Source organism: Neomonachus schauinslandi, chromosome 1 (assembly GCF_002201575.2).
Source record: "Neomonachus schauinslandi chromosome 1, ASM220157v2, whole genome shotgun sequence".
Lineage (NCBI taxonomy): Eukaryota > Metazoa > Chordata > Mammalia > Carnivora > Phocidae > Neomonachus > Neomonachus schauinslandi.
In genome coordinates, this window is record NC_058403.1 from 3,939,854 (window position 1) to 3,960,897 (window position 21,044).

Here is a 21,044-nt window from a genome sequence, read left to right on the forward strand (position 1 = left end):
GCTGACCAGTGTTCGCAACACTATTTGTCTTTTTCCTCTTGCATATTCTTGCCACCTTTGTTGAAGATTAGTTGACTGTATAATTGTGGATTTATTTCTAGGTTCTCTGTTCTGTTCCATTGATCTATGAGTCTGTTTTTGTGCCAGTACCATACTGTTCTGATGATTACAGCTTTGTAGTATATCTTGAAATCTTGGATCGTGATACCTCCAGTTTAGTTTTTCTTTTTCAAGATTGCTTTGGCTGTTTGGGGTGTTTTGTGGTTCCATACAAATGTTAGGATTGTTTGTTCTAATTCTGTGAAAAATGCTGGTGGTACTTTAATAGGGATTGCATTAAATATGTAGATTGCTTTGAGTAGTACGGACGCTTTAACGATACTTGTTCTTCCAATCCATGAGCATGGGATGTCTTTCCATTTGTTTCTGTCCTCTTCAGTTTCTTTCATCAGTGTTTTCTAGTTTTCAGAGTACAAGGTCTTTCAATTAGGTGAGCATCTTTATTTCCATGTTATAGGTCAAAGAATCTAGGCCCCAGAATCAACATGTCCAGATCATCCCCCAAATAAGTGGGGGGTTCTAACCTCACAGGATCAACAGAAAACAAAAGTGACTGACCTGATAGAGTTTTATGTGGTGAGCAGGAGCGCTCTCCTCCATGATGCTCTCTCTGGTCCCCAGGAGACATGGGTGTGCACTGGGTGTCAGGCCTGGGGTAGCGGCTGAAGGAAGACAGAGGTCGTACTAGACATGAGTGTCCTTGAGGAGTTCACAGCCCAGTGACGGAGGAGAGAGAAGCAGTGGTGACAGCGTGAAACCGGCTTTTAAAAATGGTGATATGTTTGTTTTACCAGTGGAAACCTTTGGCTAACATAAAAAATGAAAGTCTGAGTTCATAAAGACTTTCTAATCTAGAAGTCATTCAAATCAACTGCTTTTAATAAAAAAAACAACAACATTATTTTAGGTGAGAAAACAGCTCAAAGCCCCCAGCCTCATCACAATAAAGGGGACCACACTGCTTGGTGCCTTTAAGACCTCCAGGTAAGGTCCCCGCACGGGCTCGAGGAACCTTTAACAGGACTTGTCTTTAAAAATTGCTTGGCAAGGGCGCCTGGGTGGCTCAGTTGTTAAGTGTCTGCCTTCGGCTCAGGTCATGATCTCAGGGTCCTGGGATCGAGTCCCGTGTTGGGTTCCCTGCTCAGTGAGGTGTCTGCTTCTCCCTCTACCCTTCCCCCTGCTCATGATTTCTCTCTCTCTTTCTCTCTCTCTCAAATAAAACCTTAAAAAAAAAAATCCAATTCTTTTATAAATAAATAAATAAATAAATAAATATTGCTTTGGCAAAAAGCTCATTATTAACGACACGCCCTTGTTCCCTGACAGGTGTCAGAAATGGCTGAAGACGGGAGTGAGGAGATCATGTTCATCTGTAAGTAGCCCCTGGCTTGTCCTCGAGCATGGGCGGGCTTTTACTGTCCCAGCAAAGCCACATCCACGTTTTGTTTTTATATGACAGAAAAGCTGCTTCTTTTTAAGTTGAAATGACTTTGCTTGCTTTAAGAAACACGTTTATTGCACGAAAAATGCACTGCAGGGGTGTGGTTTTAAAAGGATCATCTTTCTCAGAATGCTGGGCAAAGGCCACTTTGCAGAGGGTAGCACTAGATTCAGAAAAGTAAGCCGGGGGTTTGCAAAGAGATTTATGATACGTTAGATTTATGCCAAACAGGTTAAATAGGTGAGTTTTCGTTTATTCTCATTCCTCGGGAAGATCTCGTTCTTTGTTAGTGTAGAGTCACTACATACTTTGAAATGTGCCACAGAGGGAAGGCTTTTCCTTGGGGGCCACGTCCTGTGTTTGCACCGTTTTCGTACGTGTGGGGAGCACCGTGGGTCACCCCACCGGGCATGGAGCCTGCGATGCCCTGGGGGGCCCCTCCCAGCACCCTGTCCCCACTGATGCTTTCATTTCTGATGCAGGGTGTGAGGATTGCAGCCAGTACCACGACTCCGAATGTCCTGAGCTGGGCCCCGTGGTCATGGTCAAAGACTCCTTTGTGTTAAGCAGGGCACGGTGAGTGGCTGCCTTGAGCTGACTTTAGTCCTTCCTGTCAAACGGGACTGTCTGAATGTGGACCCTACATCTGCAGAAAGGGGAGGCCTTTCAGGGTCCCTGGACCCAATTCCAACGTGGGGTTCCCCGCACAGACACTGGCAGGATTCAGCTCTGACCCTGTCTGCCCAGAGATGGCATTGGACCCCACAGGATCAGGGCCCAGTCCTACAAGACCGCCCCTCACCCCCATTCCAGATGCCAGCCGCAAGCCCCAGGCTGTCACAGAACTCTAGGAAACACTTACTTTAACCAGTTTATTAAAGGATGTGATAAATGATATGACTGAACACCCAGATGAAGACCCCGCACCTCCACATGTTCACCAGCCTAGAAGCTCCCTACCTAGTCCTTTTGGGTTTTCTGGAGCCTTCGTTATGTAGGCATGACTGCCTGAGTCACTGCATTGGCTGACCCAACCTCCAGCCCCTCTCCCGCCCCGGTGGTGGGGGCGGGGGCAGGGACTGGAAGTTCCAGCCCTCTACCCATGTGGCTGGTGGGGTCTAAAAGTCACCTTCATTATGGCTCAGAAGTGTTTTTGGGAACTGTGGATGAAGCACTTAAGTCTGAGACACGTATTTGGTCATCGGAACGACCAAATGCATATTTCTTATAAATCGTGATATCACAGGAGGAAACTGCAAAAAGAGAAGGCAGGACTTGGAGCATGACTGTCCTCAGGTTGCAGAGGACATCTGTGATTTCCATCCCACGGTGAACGGAGCGACCTGCCACCAGGATAAGCCAGGACATATTTGGAAGGGTTCAGAGTGAATTTCTTGTTCTAGTTCAGTGTCCCCAGGGACCAAGCATGGCAGCCGTGGAAGAGCCGATGGGCCGAGGCTGCAGCTCTGCTCATTCCGTTTTCCCCATGGCCCGAACCTAAGCCTGCCATCTAACGGACGCCTGCTGTGGGCTGCGTGGGACCTGGGGCAGTGAGGGCAGGTCACAGCTCCTGGAGAAACACCACCTTATTAGCAGATCTAATGAGGAGATTTGGTGGCTCTGCCATTCTCGTTCCGGGCACCTGGGGGGACGTGGCACCTGGGGGGCTGGAGCCAGGGCTCTGAGGGACAGTCTGTCCACAGTCTGGGTCAGCCACGTGGGGGCTGTTTGAACTGAGACAAGGCGTTCTGTTCTCCATCCTGGCCCCCCTGCAGAGGTGTGACCTGTGTTATGTTAGACACAGTACCTGCCTCATGGAGATACCGTTATTATCTTGGTGCTCTTTCTAGAAGCTTCCCAACTGGTTTTCCAGTGACTCACCTTCTCAAAACAGATTACTGTCTTTGCCTGAAGTAGAGACCTCATCAGCTCTCCCCCAAAACCTTCACTGGTTACCTGTTGCCCACGAAACGCCAGTAGCAGCTATCAGTCCCGTGGCGGGAACCCTCCGTGATTGGGTTCCTCCTCCTCAGCCCAGCCTTCTGCTCGGCCCTGGGAGGGGGCTGCGCTCCAGGCTCCCCAGTGTCCCACCTGCTCGTGGATGTGGGTCAGGCTTGCCCAAGCCTTGGCTCGTGCTGGGGTTCCAGCCCACGGGCCTTCCTCTTTTCAGCGCCCCGTCCTCGACACTCTCAGCATTTAGGTAAAAGCATCCTCAACAGGATTGGCCCATTCAGCCTAGTTGGAAACCCTTTTCTGCTCCCTGGGAATGCCGTGGCGCTTTTCCCTTTCTCGTGGTGCTCTGCACTCGGCACCTCATCATGGCGCTCCCCCCGCCTCTCTGTGGGCTCTGCGGCTCTGGGGATGAGAGCTCGGTCCCATTCACCTCCCCTGGCGCATTGCAGCCCCCACCCGTGATGTCTCCTGGGGGGGGGATGTCAAACACATCCTCTGCATGGGCTCTGGGTGAGTTGTGCCAGGGCCCTGGGGCTGGCCTCCTGTGGCTCAGGCCGTTAAGGAGCCGGGTGTGCACTGGCCGCTGGGCCATCACCCCCTCTGTCCTCAGTAGGAAGCTCCTTCTCACCCCCGAGGATGGTATTTCAGCAAGAGCGAGCCTGTGGGCTGTCTTACCCATCTGTTCCCGGTGTGAGTGGCTGTCCTCAGCCAGCGGCACTTGGGGGCTGAGGGCCTCCTGTTCCATTTCTAGATCATCTCTCCCTTCCAACCTGGAGATCAGGCGACTGGAAGACGGAGCCGAAGGAGTGTTTGCCGTGACCCAGCTCGTCAAGAGAACACAGTTTGGTCCGTTTGAGTCGAGGAGAGTGGCCAAATGGGAGAAGGAATCTGCGTTCCCGCTGAAGGTACGGGCCAGGGCCAGCTTGGGGAGGGGACGGGCGCGACCTGCCCCCCACCCTGTGTGAGGAGAGTCGTGCGTCCCACTGATTGATCGGTGTCTTCTGCGGCTTCGACGGTCCTGGTTCCATTGTCTTCCACGACAGTGGTTCTCTTTTTATTCTAGTTTGTTTTTATGTCAAAAGCATCAAGGTGGAGCTAGTATTTTGCACTTTTCCACTTTGCCAGCCCCTGAAGAGGGTGTTGAGAACACGTGCAAGAGCAGGCCCCCCAGGCCGCCCTCACTTCTCTCATGGCCCGGACTGGCGTGGAGCCTCCGGGCACTGCCTTCTGCGCGTCGTGGGGCCGTGTCAGTGCGAGCACGCTCACGCCTGAATGAGTGACTGAGACTTGGCAGAGATCCTTCAGAAGGAAGGGGTTTCGTTTAGGCAGCGTTGAGACATGGGTGCAAAGTCGAGCGGCTCTAAAAAGCACATCAGAGAAAAGACAGCTTTTATGTGAAATGGAGCAAAACAGAATGGATGTCAGGTGCAGGGAAGGCTTTGAGTTCTCGAAGGAAGACGCCAGGGGCCGGGGACTCGGGTTCTGGCCCCACCTCCAGCATGCACCCGGTCCAGGTGCGCCTCCAGAAACGTCTGTTGCCGTGAGCGGTGAGGACCAGGGTGCTGGTCTTGCTGCAGTGACCCACAGAGTGAGCTTTTCCTAGAGGCCTGGCAGATAGCCACGTGTTCAGGACAGGCCTGAGATGGGTGGCCTCGGGGTTTGGCAGTTCTGGGAAAAGTTGAGCTTACAAGGCAGATTTCAGCAAAATGGGAAAGAAGGAAAGGTATTTTATTTGTTTGCCAACAAAAAATGAAAGAAAGAAAGGCTGTTTTATGTGAAGGAATAAAGAAGTCAGAGGCCACGCCCCACGAAGGCCATTGGCTGCCATCCTTCGCAGGACCTGGGGTGCTTAGATGCACACAGTTGATGTGGGCACATGGTCGGGCCGAGGCCCCTTTGAAAAGTCCTCTGTGCCCATTTTGGCTTCCTTCAGTGACTCGGTTCTCCAGGTCTGTGTCGGATACTGAGTTGTTTTCAGCACGGCCTCGCCGGAGGCCCCCTCTGCCTCCAAGGGCCCCATCCTCAGAGGCGGCTCTAGCTCCTTAGCAGTGGGGAGCCCCTGTGGGAAAAGCTCAGAGAGGGGAGAGCAGGGAAGCAGCGTTGGCATCAGAAAAGAGGGCCAGACCCTCCTCTACTCGTGTGGTGACTTTGAACTTCAGAATATCAACGTTTCTCCCCCGTTGCCATCCATCAGGCGGTGTTAGGGGCCAGGGCGCAGCCTGCGGGACTGACCTTCCGGAGTTACTGGACACACCTGTGAGAGCAGGGAGGCACGCAGGTGTCCCGGTGCCCATGCAGAGCCCCGGGAGAACTTAGGCATCCTCATTCCCAGCTGAGCCGTGCACGGCGTTCAGGTGTCCGGATGCCACCTGAGCAGGGGGAGCGCTCAGGTGTCCCGGTGATCCCTGGACCAGGTGTCATTACGCCCACTTGGAACCGATTAGAGCCTGAGAGTCCAGCCTCTATACCTGGACCAGTAGACCTGAGTTGTCCCAGTTCCCACCTGGGCCGTGCAGAGAACTCAGGTGCCCCGTGAGCCCTGAAACGGGTTCTATGTGCAGCCTGACCTGGCCCCGTCTGGACTGGTTGCCCCCGCCCCCCCCCAAACACACGCGCTGACCTGCGACGGGTGGCTAACCAGCTCCTTCCCTGGCCCCTTGGCGGCCGTGCCCCCCCCCAGGTATTCCAGAAGGACGGGCACCCCGTGTGCTTCGACACCTCCAACGAGGACGACTGCAACTGGATGATGCTGGTGCGGCCGGCAGTGGGGCCCGAGCACCAGAACCTGACAGCCTACCAGCACGGCAACGACGTGTACTTCACCACCTCAAGGGACATCCCCCCGGGCGCCGAGCTGCGCGTGTGGTACGCCGCCTTCTACGCCAAGAAGATGGACAAGCCCATGCTGAAGCAGGCCTGCTCCGGAGCCCACGGTACACGCGGCCCCGCTGCCTGGTGGCCGAGGGGGCGCTGTGCCGGCGAGCCGCTGTGGCGTGGGGGGGCCAGGGGCTGCTCTTGGCCCCGCGGGCCTGGGTCTGCCGTTCTGCTTGTTCAGGGTCTGCGCTCCCCCTAAGCCGGACGCCGGCTGGGGAATCGGGTTGCTGGGGCACAACAGGCTGATACTCAGCTCTGCCCTCCGGGCTTTCGATGTGGTAACTCCTCCCCACCCACCGTCCTGCAAGGGCACGTGGTCGGGCGATCGTCTCTGTTTTGGGACAGAGGAAACGGAGCACAGAGAGGTTGGGGAACCTGCCCTGAGTCACAGTGCAGGAGATGGAGGAGTCGGGGTTCAGACCTGGAATCTGGCTCCAGGCTGGTGCTCTCCGGCTTGTGGCAGCCTCCTCCAGATGTGGGGGGGTGCGCAGGGGCGTGTGGGTGCGTGCATGCGTGTGTGCTCACGTGTGCGTGTGTGTTTGTGCATATGTGTCCGGGAAGGACCTGGCGAAGGTCGTATGTGTGATTTGCCCAAATCCAGCTTTCCCATGGGAAAAGCAGCCCAGAATCAGTGTCCTGCCGCCCCGGGGTGTGGGGCCTCACTGTGTCAAGGGGGCCCTCCTGCCAGGTCGTGAGCTGCCGCACGTGTACCTGGTGCCACCAGGGGCAGGCGCACCTGTTGTTGCCACAGTTACTTGCTCAGGGGGAGAAATAGCCTCTTTCCTCTGACCCCCGCCCCCCCACCGCCCGCACTGCCGGATTCTGACAGGAAATGGTTTCCTTTCTCTTACAAACACGATGTGATACAAAGAGGGTCTTAACGTATTTTTAAGGCTCTGGTCTGTCCCGGGTGATCGCGGCTTTGTGACCTGCCCCCCCGCCACTCCGTGGAGCCCTCCTGGTTTTCCCCGTGCTGGCGGTGTGAGGAGAGGCGTCCGTGAGGCTGCCCAAACCAAGCAGACCTTAAGCAGGCTCAAACAACAGAAAGGGGCTGCCCCTCAGCCCCGGAGCCTGGGGGCCCTGACCAGGTGTTGGCAGAGCTCGTTCCTTCTAGAGGCCTCTCCCAGCTTCTTGTGTGGCCAGCAGCCCTTGGCATTCCTTGGCTTGTAGATGCATCACCCTGATCCCTGTCCCTGTCCTCGTGTGGCCTTCTCTCCCCTCTGTCTCTGTGTTCTCTCTTGTAGGGACACCAGTCACTGGATTGAGGGTCCGCCCTCTTAATGACGTCTGCAAAGACTCGATCCAGAGATTGCAGGCGGATGTGAATTTCGGGGGGCCACTCTTCCACACGCTAAAGGCTGGGTGGTGGGCGGGGGGGAGTGTGGAGCCACTGAGAGCGCTCTCGGGGAATGTTGGTGGGGAGCCAGATGGCCAGATGGCCTGCACTCCGGTTCTGGTGGCTGTGGAGGACTTGCCACCTTCACAGAGATACTTGCAGAGGAAGACTGGGAGCTTTATGGAGTGTACTTTATTTTGGTAGTGAAGGCCACAGTAAGAATTTGGAGAGACCCACAGCTTTTCACCCGGCTGCTCCCAAGCCCACCTTTAGGATTTGCACATTAGGAGGCACTGACGTGTCCCGCTGGGCCAGGCATCACTCTGGAGCATGGTGCGGCCAGGCTCACAGGTGCCGTGCAAGATCTTCAGGATCTTCCCGATCTGGCTTTCTCATGTTCCAGAATCCTTCCGGCCTGGGCAGCTGATGTGCATGCCCCCGGGCCAGCCAGACTGCAGGTCACGGTGTGGGTCATTAGAGGCTGGCCTTGTCTGCTGTGTCTTGCATGATGTCTCCCCCCTCACGAGTCTCAGGTCAAAGAGTAACCTTGCTGCCCCCTTCCCAGAGTTGCAGTTCTGCTTGCTTTTACCTACGGGAAAGCTCTCTAATCTGGAGCTGCATCTGAGAAGGGAGATTCTAACGAAATTGGTCTGGTCTGTGTCGACCCGGACAGCTGCCTCCTTATTTGCCCCCAGCCACCCTCCTGGGGGATCCTGAGCAGGCTGTCCTTCGTCCTCCGTGTGTTCCTTCTGAGAACACGGGACACGATGGCTCATCACGTCCCCATCAGCTGGAAGGCACAGTCCCCCAGAATGAGTCTGGGATCAGGAAAGCAAATAAGCAACTTAGGCACTCTGAAATCTTAGAAATACTTTTTATGGTTTTTCACTCTGTTTTGGGAGAAATGGCAGGAAAGTGTTTCATAGAAATGTAGTGGAAGTTCTTGACTACTGTTAACTGGCTGGTTAGTTGGGTCCCTCATTTCTTACACCTGCTGAGTGATGGCTTAGCTCAGGTGGTGCTGGTAGCTCCCCAGAGGACACGCGACATCCGCCACCGTGCACGGTGCCTGTGGTAAAACAGTGACCTGGCAGCCACCCCAGGCTGCCGCACCCTGCCTCCGCCACCCTGTTCTCCCGCCCAGCCCCTTCCCAAAGCCCTGCCGCCCAGCGGAGCTTCTAGAGCCCTGCTCCAGCCCTGCCTGCCCTGAGTGCCTGGGGCCCCGCCGAGCAGTCTTGGGTGCTCCCCTAGCTGAAACATTTTGTTGGGAGCCCACCATGCCTGCTTCTTAGACACTAGAGTAGGTGTCAAGACCTGTGAAGAGGGGCCTGGACCAGCCAGAAAGCTGGTCATCTGCATGACTCTGATTACCCAGATCTGACAGGTCGGGAGAGGGCTTACCCTCCCCTTCCCAGCGATGAGGCCTCTGGTCTGCACACCCTCGAGACCCCTGCAGTAGAGTGGAGGGAAGGGGGCCTTTGTGGCCATCACTATGCCTTGGGCCCAGTGGAGGAGGGGCACAGCAAGGCGAATGGGCCTTAGGGACCACTGCCACGTTCTAGAAGAATCGTGCTGGGGGCCAGTGGACAAGGAGCTGTCTGCCCATAAATCATTCAGACTCCTTCTTGGTGAGCATCAGAAGTGTGGAGACTCATTAATTTCATTCGGCCTCTTGGTCAAATTTGCTTCAAAATGCATCTCGGTTATAGAAATCAGCCAATTTGCAGATGGCAGAGCTGACTTCTCAACACAGCAAAGTCGGAGGATCAGACATGTCCTTGAAAAAAAAGAACTACTATATTTTTTTCGGGTAGGAGATTTACTTTTCACATTTTTTCTTGGGCTGACATTGAAGTTGGTTTCCTTGCTTTGCCAGATGGACCTGTTGACAGGTGAAGGAAAGAGGGGCCAGGAAGCGCATGGGTCTAAATGGGCAGGCGCGAGGGCGCACATCGGCTGCGGTCCTCAGATATTGTCATCCGATCTTCAAAAGTACTTTTCTAGTGAAAAAGATAAAATGTACACACATCTGTAACATGTGGAAAACTGTTTTCAATCACCATTTGAATGACTCCTGGCATTTTTGACTAGCAGTTCGCGGTATCTATTAAAAATCAGCCCGGCTGATGTATAGTTTGCGCATGAGAAGACTTGGCAGTTTTCGGTGCGCAGCTCAGGGGGTTTCGATAGAGGCGGCCAGTTGTGTCAGCCGCGCCACAGCCGAGGTCGAGAACATCGTCACCGGCCCGGAGGGGTCTCTCAGTTCCCTCGTGCGGCTTCGCGCTCGGGCCCCTGGCGCCCAGCAAGCTGCCTTCCGTCCCTGCAGCTGAGCTGTGTCCCTCCTGGTCTCCAGCAGAGCCCCGCGTTGTCCCACAGGCGAGGTCTCGCTGCGCGCGTTCCCAGGCGTACTTGTAACTCGCCGTCCGCCTTCAGTATCGGCCCTCCTGTTGCTCCCTGTGCCGCATTGCTTGTCACCGGCGGTGTTTCTGTTGCTTTGACGCGTCTCTTTTGTTGGGCGTTTAAGTGATGGGCCATGGAGAACTGCCTTCTGATTGTTGGCTCGTTTTTGTTCTTTTTTTTTTTTTTAAGACTTTATTTATTTATTTGCGAGAGAGAGAATGAGAGACAGAGAGCATGAGAGGGGGGAGGGTCAGAGGGAGAAGGAGACTCCCCACCGAGCAGGGAGCCCGATGCGGGACTCGATCCCGGGACTCCAGGATCACGACCTGAGCTGAAGGCAGTCGCTTAACCAACTGAGCCACCCAGGCGCCCCAGGTCGTTTTTGTTCTTAAAAATTCTGATCTTTTAGGGCGCCTGGGTGGCTCAGTCGTTAAGCGTCTGCCTTCGGCTCAGGTCATGATCCCGGGGTCCTGGGATCGAGTCCCACATCGGGCTCCTTGCTCTGCGGGAAGCCTGCTTCTCCCTCTCCCACTCCCCCTGCTTGTGTTCCCTCTCGGGCTGTGTCTCTCTCTGTCAAATAAATAAATAAATTCTAAAAAAAAAAAAAAAAAAAATTATGATCTTTTAGCGATAATTTTTGGAAAATAGAGTTCTTCCCTTGACAGGGGGGTGGGGGGGACAGAGGTCACGACGGGTCCTTCTAGTTGGTCCTTTTGACTGACCTCAGCGCAGGTTGAAGAGAAGGGCTTCTCATGTCACGTTAGTTTGAATCCCGTTTGTGGGGGTGGGGACCGTCCCACTGGAGATGGCAGCCCCTGGGGGCCAGAAGAAATGACCTGGATTCACAGGTGTCCTTCCATCTTACCCACTCCTCATCCCTTCCTGAACCTGTCACATGCAAATGTCTCCTCCCCTCTTTCGAGCCACGTGTGTTTGAGAAGGTGAGTGAGAAGCGGGAATTCGGCTCTGGCTCCCATTCATCCGTGATCTCGTCCTGACAGTCTTTGTGCAGTGGATCCGCGGGGGGCGAGGGGGAGCAGAGGGCTGGCTGGCCTGGAACGTCCCCTAGACCGCGGGTCTCCCACGGCACCTGCTCCAGACCCCTCCTGCTCTTCCTGTGTTCGTATAACCGAGCATTTCACATCACACGTTTTCCCCTTCTTATCTGAGGAGGACTCAGGAAATGGACACCAACAGTTAGGGCCGTGGCCTGCATCTCTTGCTTCCTGTCTTTGCAACCTTGTTGCTGGTTTGGATACAGAAAGAGGGGTGCTTTGTCCTCGCTCCGAATGCATGTGCAGCTGCGATTCTGGGTGATTTTTGTTTAAGGACGCAGGAGTTTGCTGAATGGGCGGCCCCCCGGAGTGTTGCATGTGATGGGTCATGCGGTGGCCGAGTGGGAGTGGTGGTGAGGGCGCCTGGGGCCGCCCGACAGGGCCTGGAGAGACGGGGCCGGGCCAGGGGATCACGGCCGGAGGCTCGCTGAGAATGTCCCCAGTTTTTAGGTCCACGGAGTAGTATTGTTGACAAGGGAGCTGCGGTTCCCTTTTGCACAGCCAGTGTCTCCCCCATTCCCTGAGCCCTGCCCATGCATCTTTGGGGTGCGAGGAAGAGGGGCTGAGGGCCCTTCACAGAGGCTGCCCGCCCGCTCTTCAATTCTAATGCAAATTAGACAGAATTAAAACCTCGGTTCCTCAGGGGCAGGAGCCCCAAGCGCCTGCCACCTCAGATGTGAGGCGTATTCAGAGCGATCGGCGCAGAAAGTTCTGCGGAGCCCCCGCCACACCGGGCCCAGGGCACACTGACGGCTGGTCTCTCGTACGAGCCAGAGAGAGACTGAGGAATTAAGTTTGATCTGAAGGGTTTTTTTCTCGAAGTCGTGCAGAGGGATGCATCTGGTCCCACTGGCCCGGCTTCGGGAGGAGTCACGTTTCTGTGACTGGCGACAGACCCCGCGTTGCGCCGATCCAGCACCACCTGCCTGTGCTCAGTCTCCACACCTGTGAAATGGGGGCGTCCCTGGGGACCACAGGAGTCCAAGCGTGTGAAGCCCGGGGAGTGGGGCCGAGAGGGGAGCCGTGCTGACCGCCTCCACAGCGCTGGCCCCGGGCGGACAGGCGTGCCCCCCGCGGCGCTGGGCATGGGGGGGACGCGCTGCTCTGCATCACCCTTCCCTCTGCTCTTTCGAAGCTGCGGGCACGCCAGAAAGCAGCGCCGCGGTGGAGTCCGAGCCCAGCCCGTGGGTGTGTAAAGTGTGTTCTGCCACCTTCCTGGAGCTGCAGCTTCTGAACGGTAAGCGCCGGTGTGCACGCTGGTGGCTGCCATGGGGAAGTCTGGGTGGAACGGCTCCAGGTTGTGCTCTTCCTGCCACGCCATCCCTTTGGACAGGTGGCCGGCAGGACGTTCCCTGGCCTTGTGTGAGCAGCGCACTCCCGGGCCGCTGTGTAGACCCCAGCTGTGTCCCCCAGAGCTGCACGCGCTCATGCTCGGACACTTGGCCTGGAACAAGGCTCCCACAAAGTGCCTGGCCCCGGGGCGCTCTCTTTCCCTCAGGCTCTGTGACTTCTCGCAGCTGGGGGCGGTTAGGCTCTGTTTTCTCCAGTCTTTCCAGGTGCGTTCAGCCAGGCGGGCTCATTGTTGGCTTGTTCTGCCGTGTGGCCAAACTGCCAAGCCCTTCCTGTGACACACATCACATTCTGTTGTGTTTGCTTTTTAATTTTCTTTCCCTCCCTGGACCCAGCTCCTCGAGGGCACTCACCCAGCACGATGGCCCTAAGTATGGAACAAACAGAGAAGTAACAGCCCCTTCACGTAGTAGGCCTGTGCTGAGCCAGTGGAGATTTGCACTGGGGAGGATAGGTCCCCGGCCCTGATGTCCGCACAGGCGCCATCTGTCATTTGCGCGTGGGTCCCCACCTGTGTCGTGGGTTGTCTCCCTCCTCCTCCTTGCCACGGCGCTGTGGTCCAGCCGGTCTGGGCCTTCACTGAGGGGAGTTTGTCTGTTCTTGAACTCTGTACCCATCCCTGCCTGCCTGGTTCCTGGGGTTCTGTAGTTGTCGTTTCTTGGGAGGTCTCGAAGGGCTTTCTTCTGTTGAAAGTAAAGCAAAGGTTATTTGCTTCTGTGCAGTGTTTTTCAAGATAATATCGTTTATCGTGAGTTGAGTATTTCTCAGTATTTCTCTTTAGAGGCTACATTCTTAAGTAATTGTAGTATGAATTCATCATAAACATTGGAAAACATAAGTGAGTATAAAGAAGAAAAGGAACATTGCCCGTGGTGTCTCCGTCTGGGAGAGCCACAGTACCGTGCTGGAACACCCTTCCGCACTTCTTCCTTGCACGTACATGTGCATGCATGCTTGTACTTTCTATAAAACTGTGCGCATGGTGAACCTGCCCTGGTTTCATCACCTAATTTAGCTTTTAAAATAGTAGTCCTGTTTGGTGTGGTGAAAATGCTTTTCTTTTCAAAAGCAGTGGAAATAAAGTTTATTTGGCTATGAAAGGGCACACACTCAGCAAATGAAGGTAAAAACAAACAAAAATGGTGGTAGGGGGTGGGCGTACTGACAGGCCGCCTCACTGTCCTTGTGTGTTTTCTTCCCTCTTCTGCAGAGCATCTGTTGGGTCACTTGGAACAAGCCAAAAGCCTTCCCCCAGCCAGCCAGCATGAAGCAGCTCCTGAGAAGGAACCAGATGTGCCCCGGGGGGAGCCTCCTGCAGTTCCCAAGAGTGTCAGTGCCACCAAAGAGCAGAAGAAAAAGCCTCGAAGGGGGAGAAAACCCAAAGCATCAAAACCTGAGCAGCCACTAGACATCATAGAAGGCAAGGAGCCAGCAGGTGAGGGCTGGTCCTGGGGGAGGAGCCGGCAGGTGGGGGCTAGTCCTGGGGGAGGAGCCAGCAGGGGGGCTGGTCCTGGGGGAGGGGCCAACAGGTGAGGGTGGTCCTGTGGGAGGAGACAGCAGGGGGCCTGTCCTGGGGGAGGGGCCAGCAGATGAGGGTGGTCCTGGGGGAGGAGCCAGCAGGTGGGGGCTGGTCCTGGGGGAGGAGCCAGCAGGTGAGGGTGGTCCTGGGAAAAATCAGTGTAGAGAGAATAGGTGGAGGTGGGACCTAGCCTTCCCTTTCGCCCTGACTCAGCTCTTCATAGCACAGTTCCCGTGTAACACAGCGGGCGCTGCAGAGCGTGCAGGTTGTGAATACTGACCAGGGTTCCACCTGGGTCACCACACCCTGTCAGGACGGAGAACATGGCCATCTCCCCAGACTTTCCTCCTTGGCTTTGCATGAATCAGTCTTGCCCCTCCTGGGGTTTCACGTGCATCCCTCTTGCCGTGCCCAGCGTCTTGCTTGTGGCACATGGAGCGAGATTCTCCCACGCTGGGTTTTTGGCTGCTCCTTGCCCTTGGCTGCCAAGCGGCGTTGTTCCCCATGTGAATGCCCACGGTCCGCTCACACAGCACCTGTGCACGGGCTTGTAGCTTGCTTCCAGGCCGCGGCCGGGCCCATTCTCTGTGATGGTTTCCTCAGTTGAGTTTGGAGGGACTCTGACCCGCTTTCTTGGGTGTGCAGGGCCCATGGCCCCTCGGTCCTCCTATGATCTCTGCCGGCAGCACCTGGTACCAGCAGACTCCCAGGGGGTCTCACATATCGGGACCAGATGGGACGCTGAGGCCTGGGTCCCCTCGCTGTCTTCGTACCTGCCACTGGGCGCTTGGCTGTCTGGTAGAGCCCTTGTTTCCTTTTCTGAGAGTGAGAAGAAATGTGTATTCTTTTTTTTTTTTTTAAAGATTTTATTTATTTATTTGACAGAGAGAGAGAGAGAGAGAGAGCAGGAACACAAGCAGGGGGAGTGGGAGAGGGAGAAGCAGGCTTCCCGCGGAGCAGGGAGCCCGATGTGGGACTTGATCCCAGGACCCTGGGATCATGACCTGAGCCGAAGGCAGACGCTTAACGACTGAGCCACCCAGGCGCCCAGAAATGTGTATTCTTTCCCAGAGTTGAAAAAGTATTCAGAGGAGCAGCATTCACGTAATACTCTGGGATGGTCTGGGCCTTTCTGGCTCTTGCAGCCAGCTCCAAGTTCGTGTTCTGCTCAGAATTGATAGACAAGTGATTTAAACCTCCCCTCCCCTGAGCAGCGCCCCTACTTCTCTCTACACAGGTAGAGAAGATGTGAGGGGCGCCGAAAGCTTATTAAGTGCTTATTTCCCTAATTATTAGTTGCATACGACAACATAGAGCAGATGAAGTGGTAGAAACCAGGGGCTAAAATTTTTGTGTTATTGTCCCATATTTCACTTGTCCAGGGGTTCAGGCCAGGACACCTGTTACTGCAATTATTTGCTATCTGACTCTCATACAAAATGATTATCTGCTTTTGAACATACTCACGATGACTTGTCTGATTTTAAAAGTTAATATTTGTAAATCTCTGTCAGGACTAATTTAATAAGTGAAAAGGTCCCACTGTGTATCGGAATGTTTCAATTTTAGTTGGTAGGAAAAGGGACTGAAATAGTGTTTTAACTGCTGTGGTTTTAGAAAAGAATCACAAATTGTAATTTCAGCCTGGAGTTAGGAATAACTTTTTGCTTTTCTAAACAGGTGAATGCGTGGATTCCAAAATATCGCTAGTTTTTCTTTCTTCTTTCTTCCCGTGTGTATCTTGCGATCCGTGCCTACGACTTTGTCCTGGTCCTCTCGGGCGTGTCCTCCTGGGTGGGTTGTGATCTGTCCCCTGCCCTGGCGATGGCGCTGACATGGCCCGTCCCGTCCCCTTCACACAGAGCCAGTGGCAGAGATCATTACCGAGGTCCCGCCGGACGAGCCCGTGGCCGCAGCGCCAGACGAGCGCATCATGGAGCTGGTTCTGGGGAAGCTGGCCACCAGCACTGGTGACACCGGCTCAGTGCCAAAGTGAGTCCCTGTCGCGGCCCTCGGGGCGCTGGTGTGGTCGGCACGCCATCCGGGCAGGAAGGCGCCTCCAGCAGGGAGGCTGGCTCACTCCGGGTGTGGGGACATGGGTGAGCTTGGGGAGCAGCGGGACCGTTCCGGAACTCAGGACCAGTTGTACATTGTCTGTGAAAATGGTTAAAAACAAATTTTTTTTTTATTTTAGTGAAACCTACATCACCTAAAATTTACCATCTTAACCACTTTTTTTTTTTTTTTTAAAGTTTGTATTTATTTGAGAGAGAGAGCACATGAGAGGGGGGATGGTCAGAGGGAGAAGCAGACTCCCCGCCAAGCAGGGAGCCCAATGCGGGACTCGATCCAGGGACTCCAGGATCATGACCCGAGCCGAAGGCAGTCGCTTAACCAACTGAGCCACCCAGGCGCCCCATCTTAACCACTTTTAAGTGCCCAGTCCTGCGGCATTAAGTCCTTGCACGTTGCTGTGCGACCTTCACCCCAGTCCATCTGCGGAGCATTTTCATCTTCCCAAACTGAAACTCTGTTCTCCTTAAATGCTAACTTCTCCGACACCCCCCTCCTACCTCTGTCTCTCTGAAGATGGAGGTACCTGGTAGGCGGTCGCTGTGTCTCTAGGGTCCTCGTACGAGGGCAGCCGCACAGTGTTTGTCCTTTTGTGACTGGCTGTGTCACTCAGCTGTCAGATTGACACCCCCCCCCCCCCCCCCGGTGAACGCCCGGGGTTTTTCCAACATATGGATATACATAGACCCTATTTTATTATCCATTCCTACATCAGTGGACACTTGGGCTGCTTCCACCTGTTGGCTCTTATGAGCAATGCTGCTATTATAAAACAGTATTGTATTTGAATTTCCGTGACTTTAACACCTTGCTCTGTGGGGTTTTTTTTCTTTTTTGCGAACACGGAAAATATTTTGTATTTCACTGTTCATTTTTGGGTACGTCTTTGCTCTGACGCTGAATAAGCTGGTGGTAATTTTGGGGGGCCTTTTTTGGAGTGCCTCTTACATTTCTCACAATGTGCCTGGTCCTGTTGTTCCTGGAACCCATGCAGATACTGACAGCGAGGACCAACATGTCATCAAAAACAGGGTCACTTGGTTCTCTGTCTACCCTGTCTTCTTGCCCAGAGGATTTCTGCGGCTTATCATCGGAAATACCTTTCATAGGGAGAAGAAATTTCAAAATCAGGGTCAGAGAAAATATAAAGCAGAGTAGAGGCCAGGCCACGTGAGAAAAACCACACAGCCAGGGTTATTCTCTGCACAGACTGAGCCGCGAGCTTCCTGGCGGCCAGAGTGAAGATGCAGTCAGCCGTGTGGCCACACAGAAAACACGGTGCCATGTACATTCACGGTGTCTGTGCCGTCCAGATGCCCCAGAGGCGGGGGCGAGGCCGAGTGCCTTCCCTCCTGTCTCGCATGGTGCTAGGAAGGTTTGGAAGGAGCTCTTTCCAAGATGATTGTGACCTTGGACTTTTTCTCCAGTGCTGCGGTCTGCCCCGCCTCCACCCCGTCTCACCGTTCTGTCTGACCTGGCAGGTTCCCGCATCATCAGAGCACCACCATCGCCCTCAAGAGGAGCCTAATTCTGTCGAGCCGGCACGGCGTCCGGAGGAAGCTTGTCAGACAGCTGGGGGAGCACAGACGGGTCTATCAGTGCGGTATCTGCAGCAAGATCTTCCAGAACAGCAGCAACCTGAGCAGGCATGTGCGCTCACATGGTGAGTCCCTGCACGGCCGTCCGCCACGGGGACGGGGCCGGGGAGCACCGTTGGCCGGGCCCCCCCCAGGCGGTCCTGCGGGGGGAGGTTGCCCCGGGGGTGTGGGGGAGAGGTTGCTGAGGGCCTCGCAAACACACCGGCCATGGGCCCGCTCCAGAGGCGGCGTGTGCAGCCCCGGTCCACGCCCGGAGTCGTGGACCGGCTGCTTATTGGTTGGCTCGTAGGCGACAAGCTATTTAAATGTGAGGAATGTGCCAAGTTATTCAGCCGCAAGGAGAGTCTGAAGCAGCATGTCTCCTACAAGCACAGCAGGAACGAGGTGGGTGGGACCCGGCTTCGGCTCCGCGGGCTGGCGTGGGGCTGGTGTGCGGGCGGAGCGGGCGGGCGGCAGGCCAGGCTGCCGGGAGGGAAGGTGCAGTCGCGAGGGAGGAGGAGGAGGAGGAGGAGGGGAGGCCGTGGGTGCGGGGGCGGGCGACGGGCTGCGGAGGAGGCTGCAGGGTCCCCTGGGCTGGCGTTTGCCCTGCGGTCCCTGAATGGGGCATTCCTCCGGGGCACCTGGATGGCGAGAGTGAAAATGGGCTCGTGTTCCAAACTGCGTGGGAGAGGAGCAGACAGCGGTGTAGACCGTACGCTCTTGGAAGATGCCAGAGTGCTGGTCAGGGGAGGCGTGCTGAGGTGGAGCGCCCCCGCCCTTCCCGCGCTAACGGTGCCCCCGTCGCCAGGTGGATGGCGAGTATAGGTACCGATGTGGCACTTGTGAGAAGACCTTCCGCATCGAGAGCGCCCTGGAATTCCACAACTGCAGGACAGGTGAGCAGACGCCGCGCCACGCGGGTTCTCCTGCGGCCGCGTGGACACCGTGGCACGCTAGGACACACCAGCTCACGTCTGTCATCTCCCTCTATTCGACTAGCTTCTGAGCAGCTGTTCCTTATACCGAAGGAGACACGGGTGGAAACTTCCCGTGTGAGGGGAACGTACCTTCTGCCGTCCTCTTAGTCTTCTAGGGAAGCCGTGCCCCCCCCATCCGAGGCTGTCGTGAAGCGGGGGCTGAGCAGGGGTGTGGGAGTGCTCTAGGACCACGGGAGAAGCACCTGCAGGAGGGCTGACGGTTTAGGAGGAGCGCTCCGCCTCACTGACGGAAGGGCCCCCTTCACTGTCCGCCCTGCATAGACCAGTTTTGCTCTGTCCGCCAGATGGAACCTCGCTCACGCGTGTGCTTGCACAGGCCTGTGGCCGACGGGGCCTCCGTGGGCCCGGGCGAGCGCGTCAGGCCCTGTCCGGCTGAGGTCCCGCTCCCCCGAGCAGGGAGCAGATGCCGTGGTGGGTGGGGGAGGGTCAGGGAATCCTAGCACACCCAGAGAGGCCGGGCCCAGTGGCCGTGGGCTTGGAGACCTACCAGATTGGCCCTTGGTTCCGAACTCCTGTCCTGTTGAGCCGTGGTTGTGTTGGTTCTTGCCCCCCGCCTCTCAGAGGCCCCTTAACCCGCATTCGCTAAGCCTCCGCTGCCCGTCCCCACAGTGGCTAGCATCTCCTCCCCGGCATCCGCTGGCTGCCCCTTGTGTTCGGGCCTGGCGGCTCCTGTTTGCTCCGCGGCTTGTCTTCTCATGGTGCCTTGGTCCCATCGCGGGGCTGCTCCATGTGGCAGGCGAGTCTCGTTTCTCCTGAGCTCCCTGCTCCGCAGCATCCGTGGCTATGGCATGAAGTGGTGGCCTCGGAAGCTTCCAGGTGAACCGGCAGGTGTGTGGGGTGCTGCACCCCTACATTCCGGGCTCTGCACCCCAAGAGCCCCCTCAAATCTGGGGGAGATCCCCCCGCCGTTTCCACTGGTGCAGGGTCTGTCTGCCGTGCTGGCTCTGTGTGGCCGGAGTCGGGACAGCGCCCCGCTTGGCCGCCTGCGGTTCTGCAGGACTGCCCGTGCCGTGCCGTGCCGTGCCCGGGCCCTTGGCTGCTGGGGGTGCTAGACTCCGCGAGTCCTCTTTTATCTCAGCTTCTCTGGACACAAGTGAAGCAGAAAGTAATAAAAGAAGTCAGAGCAGCTACTCGTGCCCATCAGCTTATGGTCCTGTTAAACCAGGCGTGTATTTCTTTTCATCACATAGAAATAACACAGCTGCAGTGAATTAATTTCCAAGGTTAGAAGTTTCAGATGGAAAACAAACAATAAACCCGGAAACCGAGGTCTTTTGTATAATATATCATTTGCATCTTCTTATACTTTTCCACAGCATTCACATTAAGGGAATGTGTCTTCTGTAGAGCTTTAAACCAAGATTTCTGCGACGCAGGGAGAAGCTTTTTGAGATGTGTAGACTGATGGGTTCTGCTCAAGTGTTTGCTGAGCGGGACCTGTCCCGGTAGCTCATCTAAGCGGTGCTCGTGGTGTCCTTGACCATCCAGGCAGAGCTAGAGACGAGCACCGGCTCATGCCCAAGCCCTCGAGCAAAGCATGGTCCGTCAGCCTCCCGTGCAGTCCGGCTCCCCCAGACACCCACCACCCCCTCTCCCGGTGTCCCTGCACCTCCACTGAGTCCCGAGTAACAGGCGTTTGCTCTTAGTTGCTGCATTTTATGGAAACGTAAATGTAGGCTTTGAGGGCAGGAGGATTGTTGGTGGCAGGTTACCGTTGGGACCAGGCGCCTGTCTGGCTTCCTGAGCTGGTGACGGGCATGTGCGGCGTCAGGGAAGGCCACCTGTGTTGTGGCAGACTGGTCCTGGACAGCGGAGCCCTCGGGAGCGGCGGGAAGTGGGTTCTCTGCCTGCACCACTGGCACTCGTGACAGAGAAGGCTGGAGCCCAAGGACGGCACTGCACCTGCCACCGCTCTTAGGCCCCAGGATGCGGGCCACCTGCCCGAGAGGGAGGCTCACCTGTGCGCGTTAGTGCAGCCCGGGATGGGTGGGAGTGGGGGGGGTGGGAGTGTGGGGTGTGTGTGCGGGAGTGTGGTGGGGGAGTGTGGGGTGTGTGAGTGTGGGGTGTGGGGGGTGTGTGTGCAAGAGTGTGAGTGTGGGGTGTGTGTAAGGGGGGAGTGGGGGGTGTGTGAGTGTGGGGTGTGTGTGGGAGGGTATGTGCGAGAATGTGTGGGGTGTGAGTGGGGGGTGTGTGTGAGAGTGTGGGCGGTGTGAGTGTGGGGTGTTTCTCAGAGTGTGGGGTGTGCGTGCGAGAGTGGGGGGGTGGGAGTGTGGGGTGTGTGTGTGGGGTGTGGGGGGGGTGTTTGTCAGAGTGTGGGGTATGTGGTGTGTGTGGGGTGTGTGTGTGAGAGTATGGGGGTGTGAGTGTGGGGTGTGTCAGAGTGTGGTTGTCAGAGTGGGGTGTGAGGG

At 56.0% G+C, this 21,044-nt stretch overlaps 1 protein-coding gene across 1 annotated transcript in view; it reads left to right on the forward strand.

Moving 5' to 3' along the window:
* The first annotated feature begins 977 nt into the window (after positions 1–977).
* Positions 978–21,044, forward strand: part of PRDM15 (PR/SET domain 15) — a 46,476-nt gene continuing 26,409 nt past the window's right edge. The window contains exons 1-11 of the mRNA XM_044913374.1: positions 978–1,044; positions 1,387–1,432; positions 1,984–2,077; positions 4,206–4,359; positions 6,135–6,387; positions 12,255–12,356; positions 13,680–13,904; positions 15,851–15,980; positions 17,543–17,724; positions 17,949–18,043; positions 18,447–18,534. Of these exons, the coding sequence (XP_044769309.1) occupies positions 1,396–1,432; positions 1,984–2,077; positions 4,206–4,359; positions 6,135–6,387; positions 12,255–12,356; positions 13,680–13,904; positions 15,851–15,980; positions 17,543–17,724; positions 17,949–18,043; positions 18,447–18,534 (1,360 nt within the window). The 5' untranslated portion in view covers positions 978–1,044; positions 1,387–1,395. The remainder of the gene's footprint in view (positions 1,045–1,386; positions 1,433–1,983; positions 2,078–4,205; positions 4,360–6,134; positions 6,388–12,254; positions 12,357–13,679; positions 13,905–15,850; positions 15,981–17,542; positions 17,725–17,948; positions 18,044–18,446; positions 18,535–21,044) is intronic.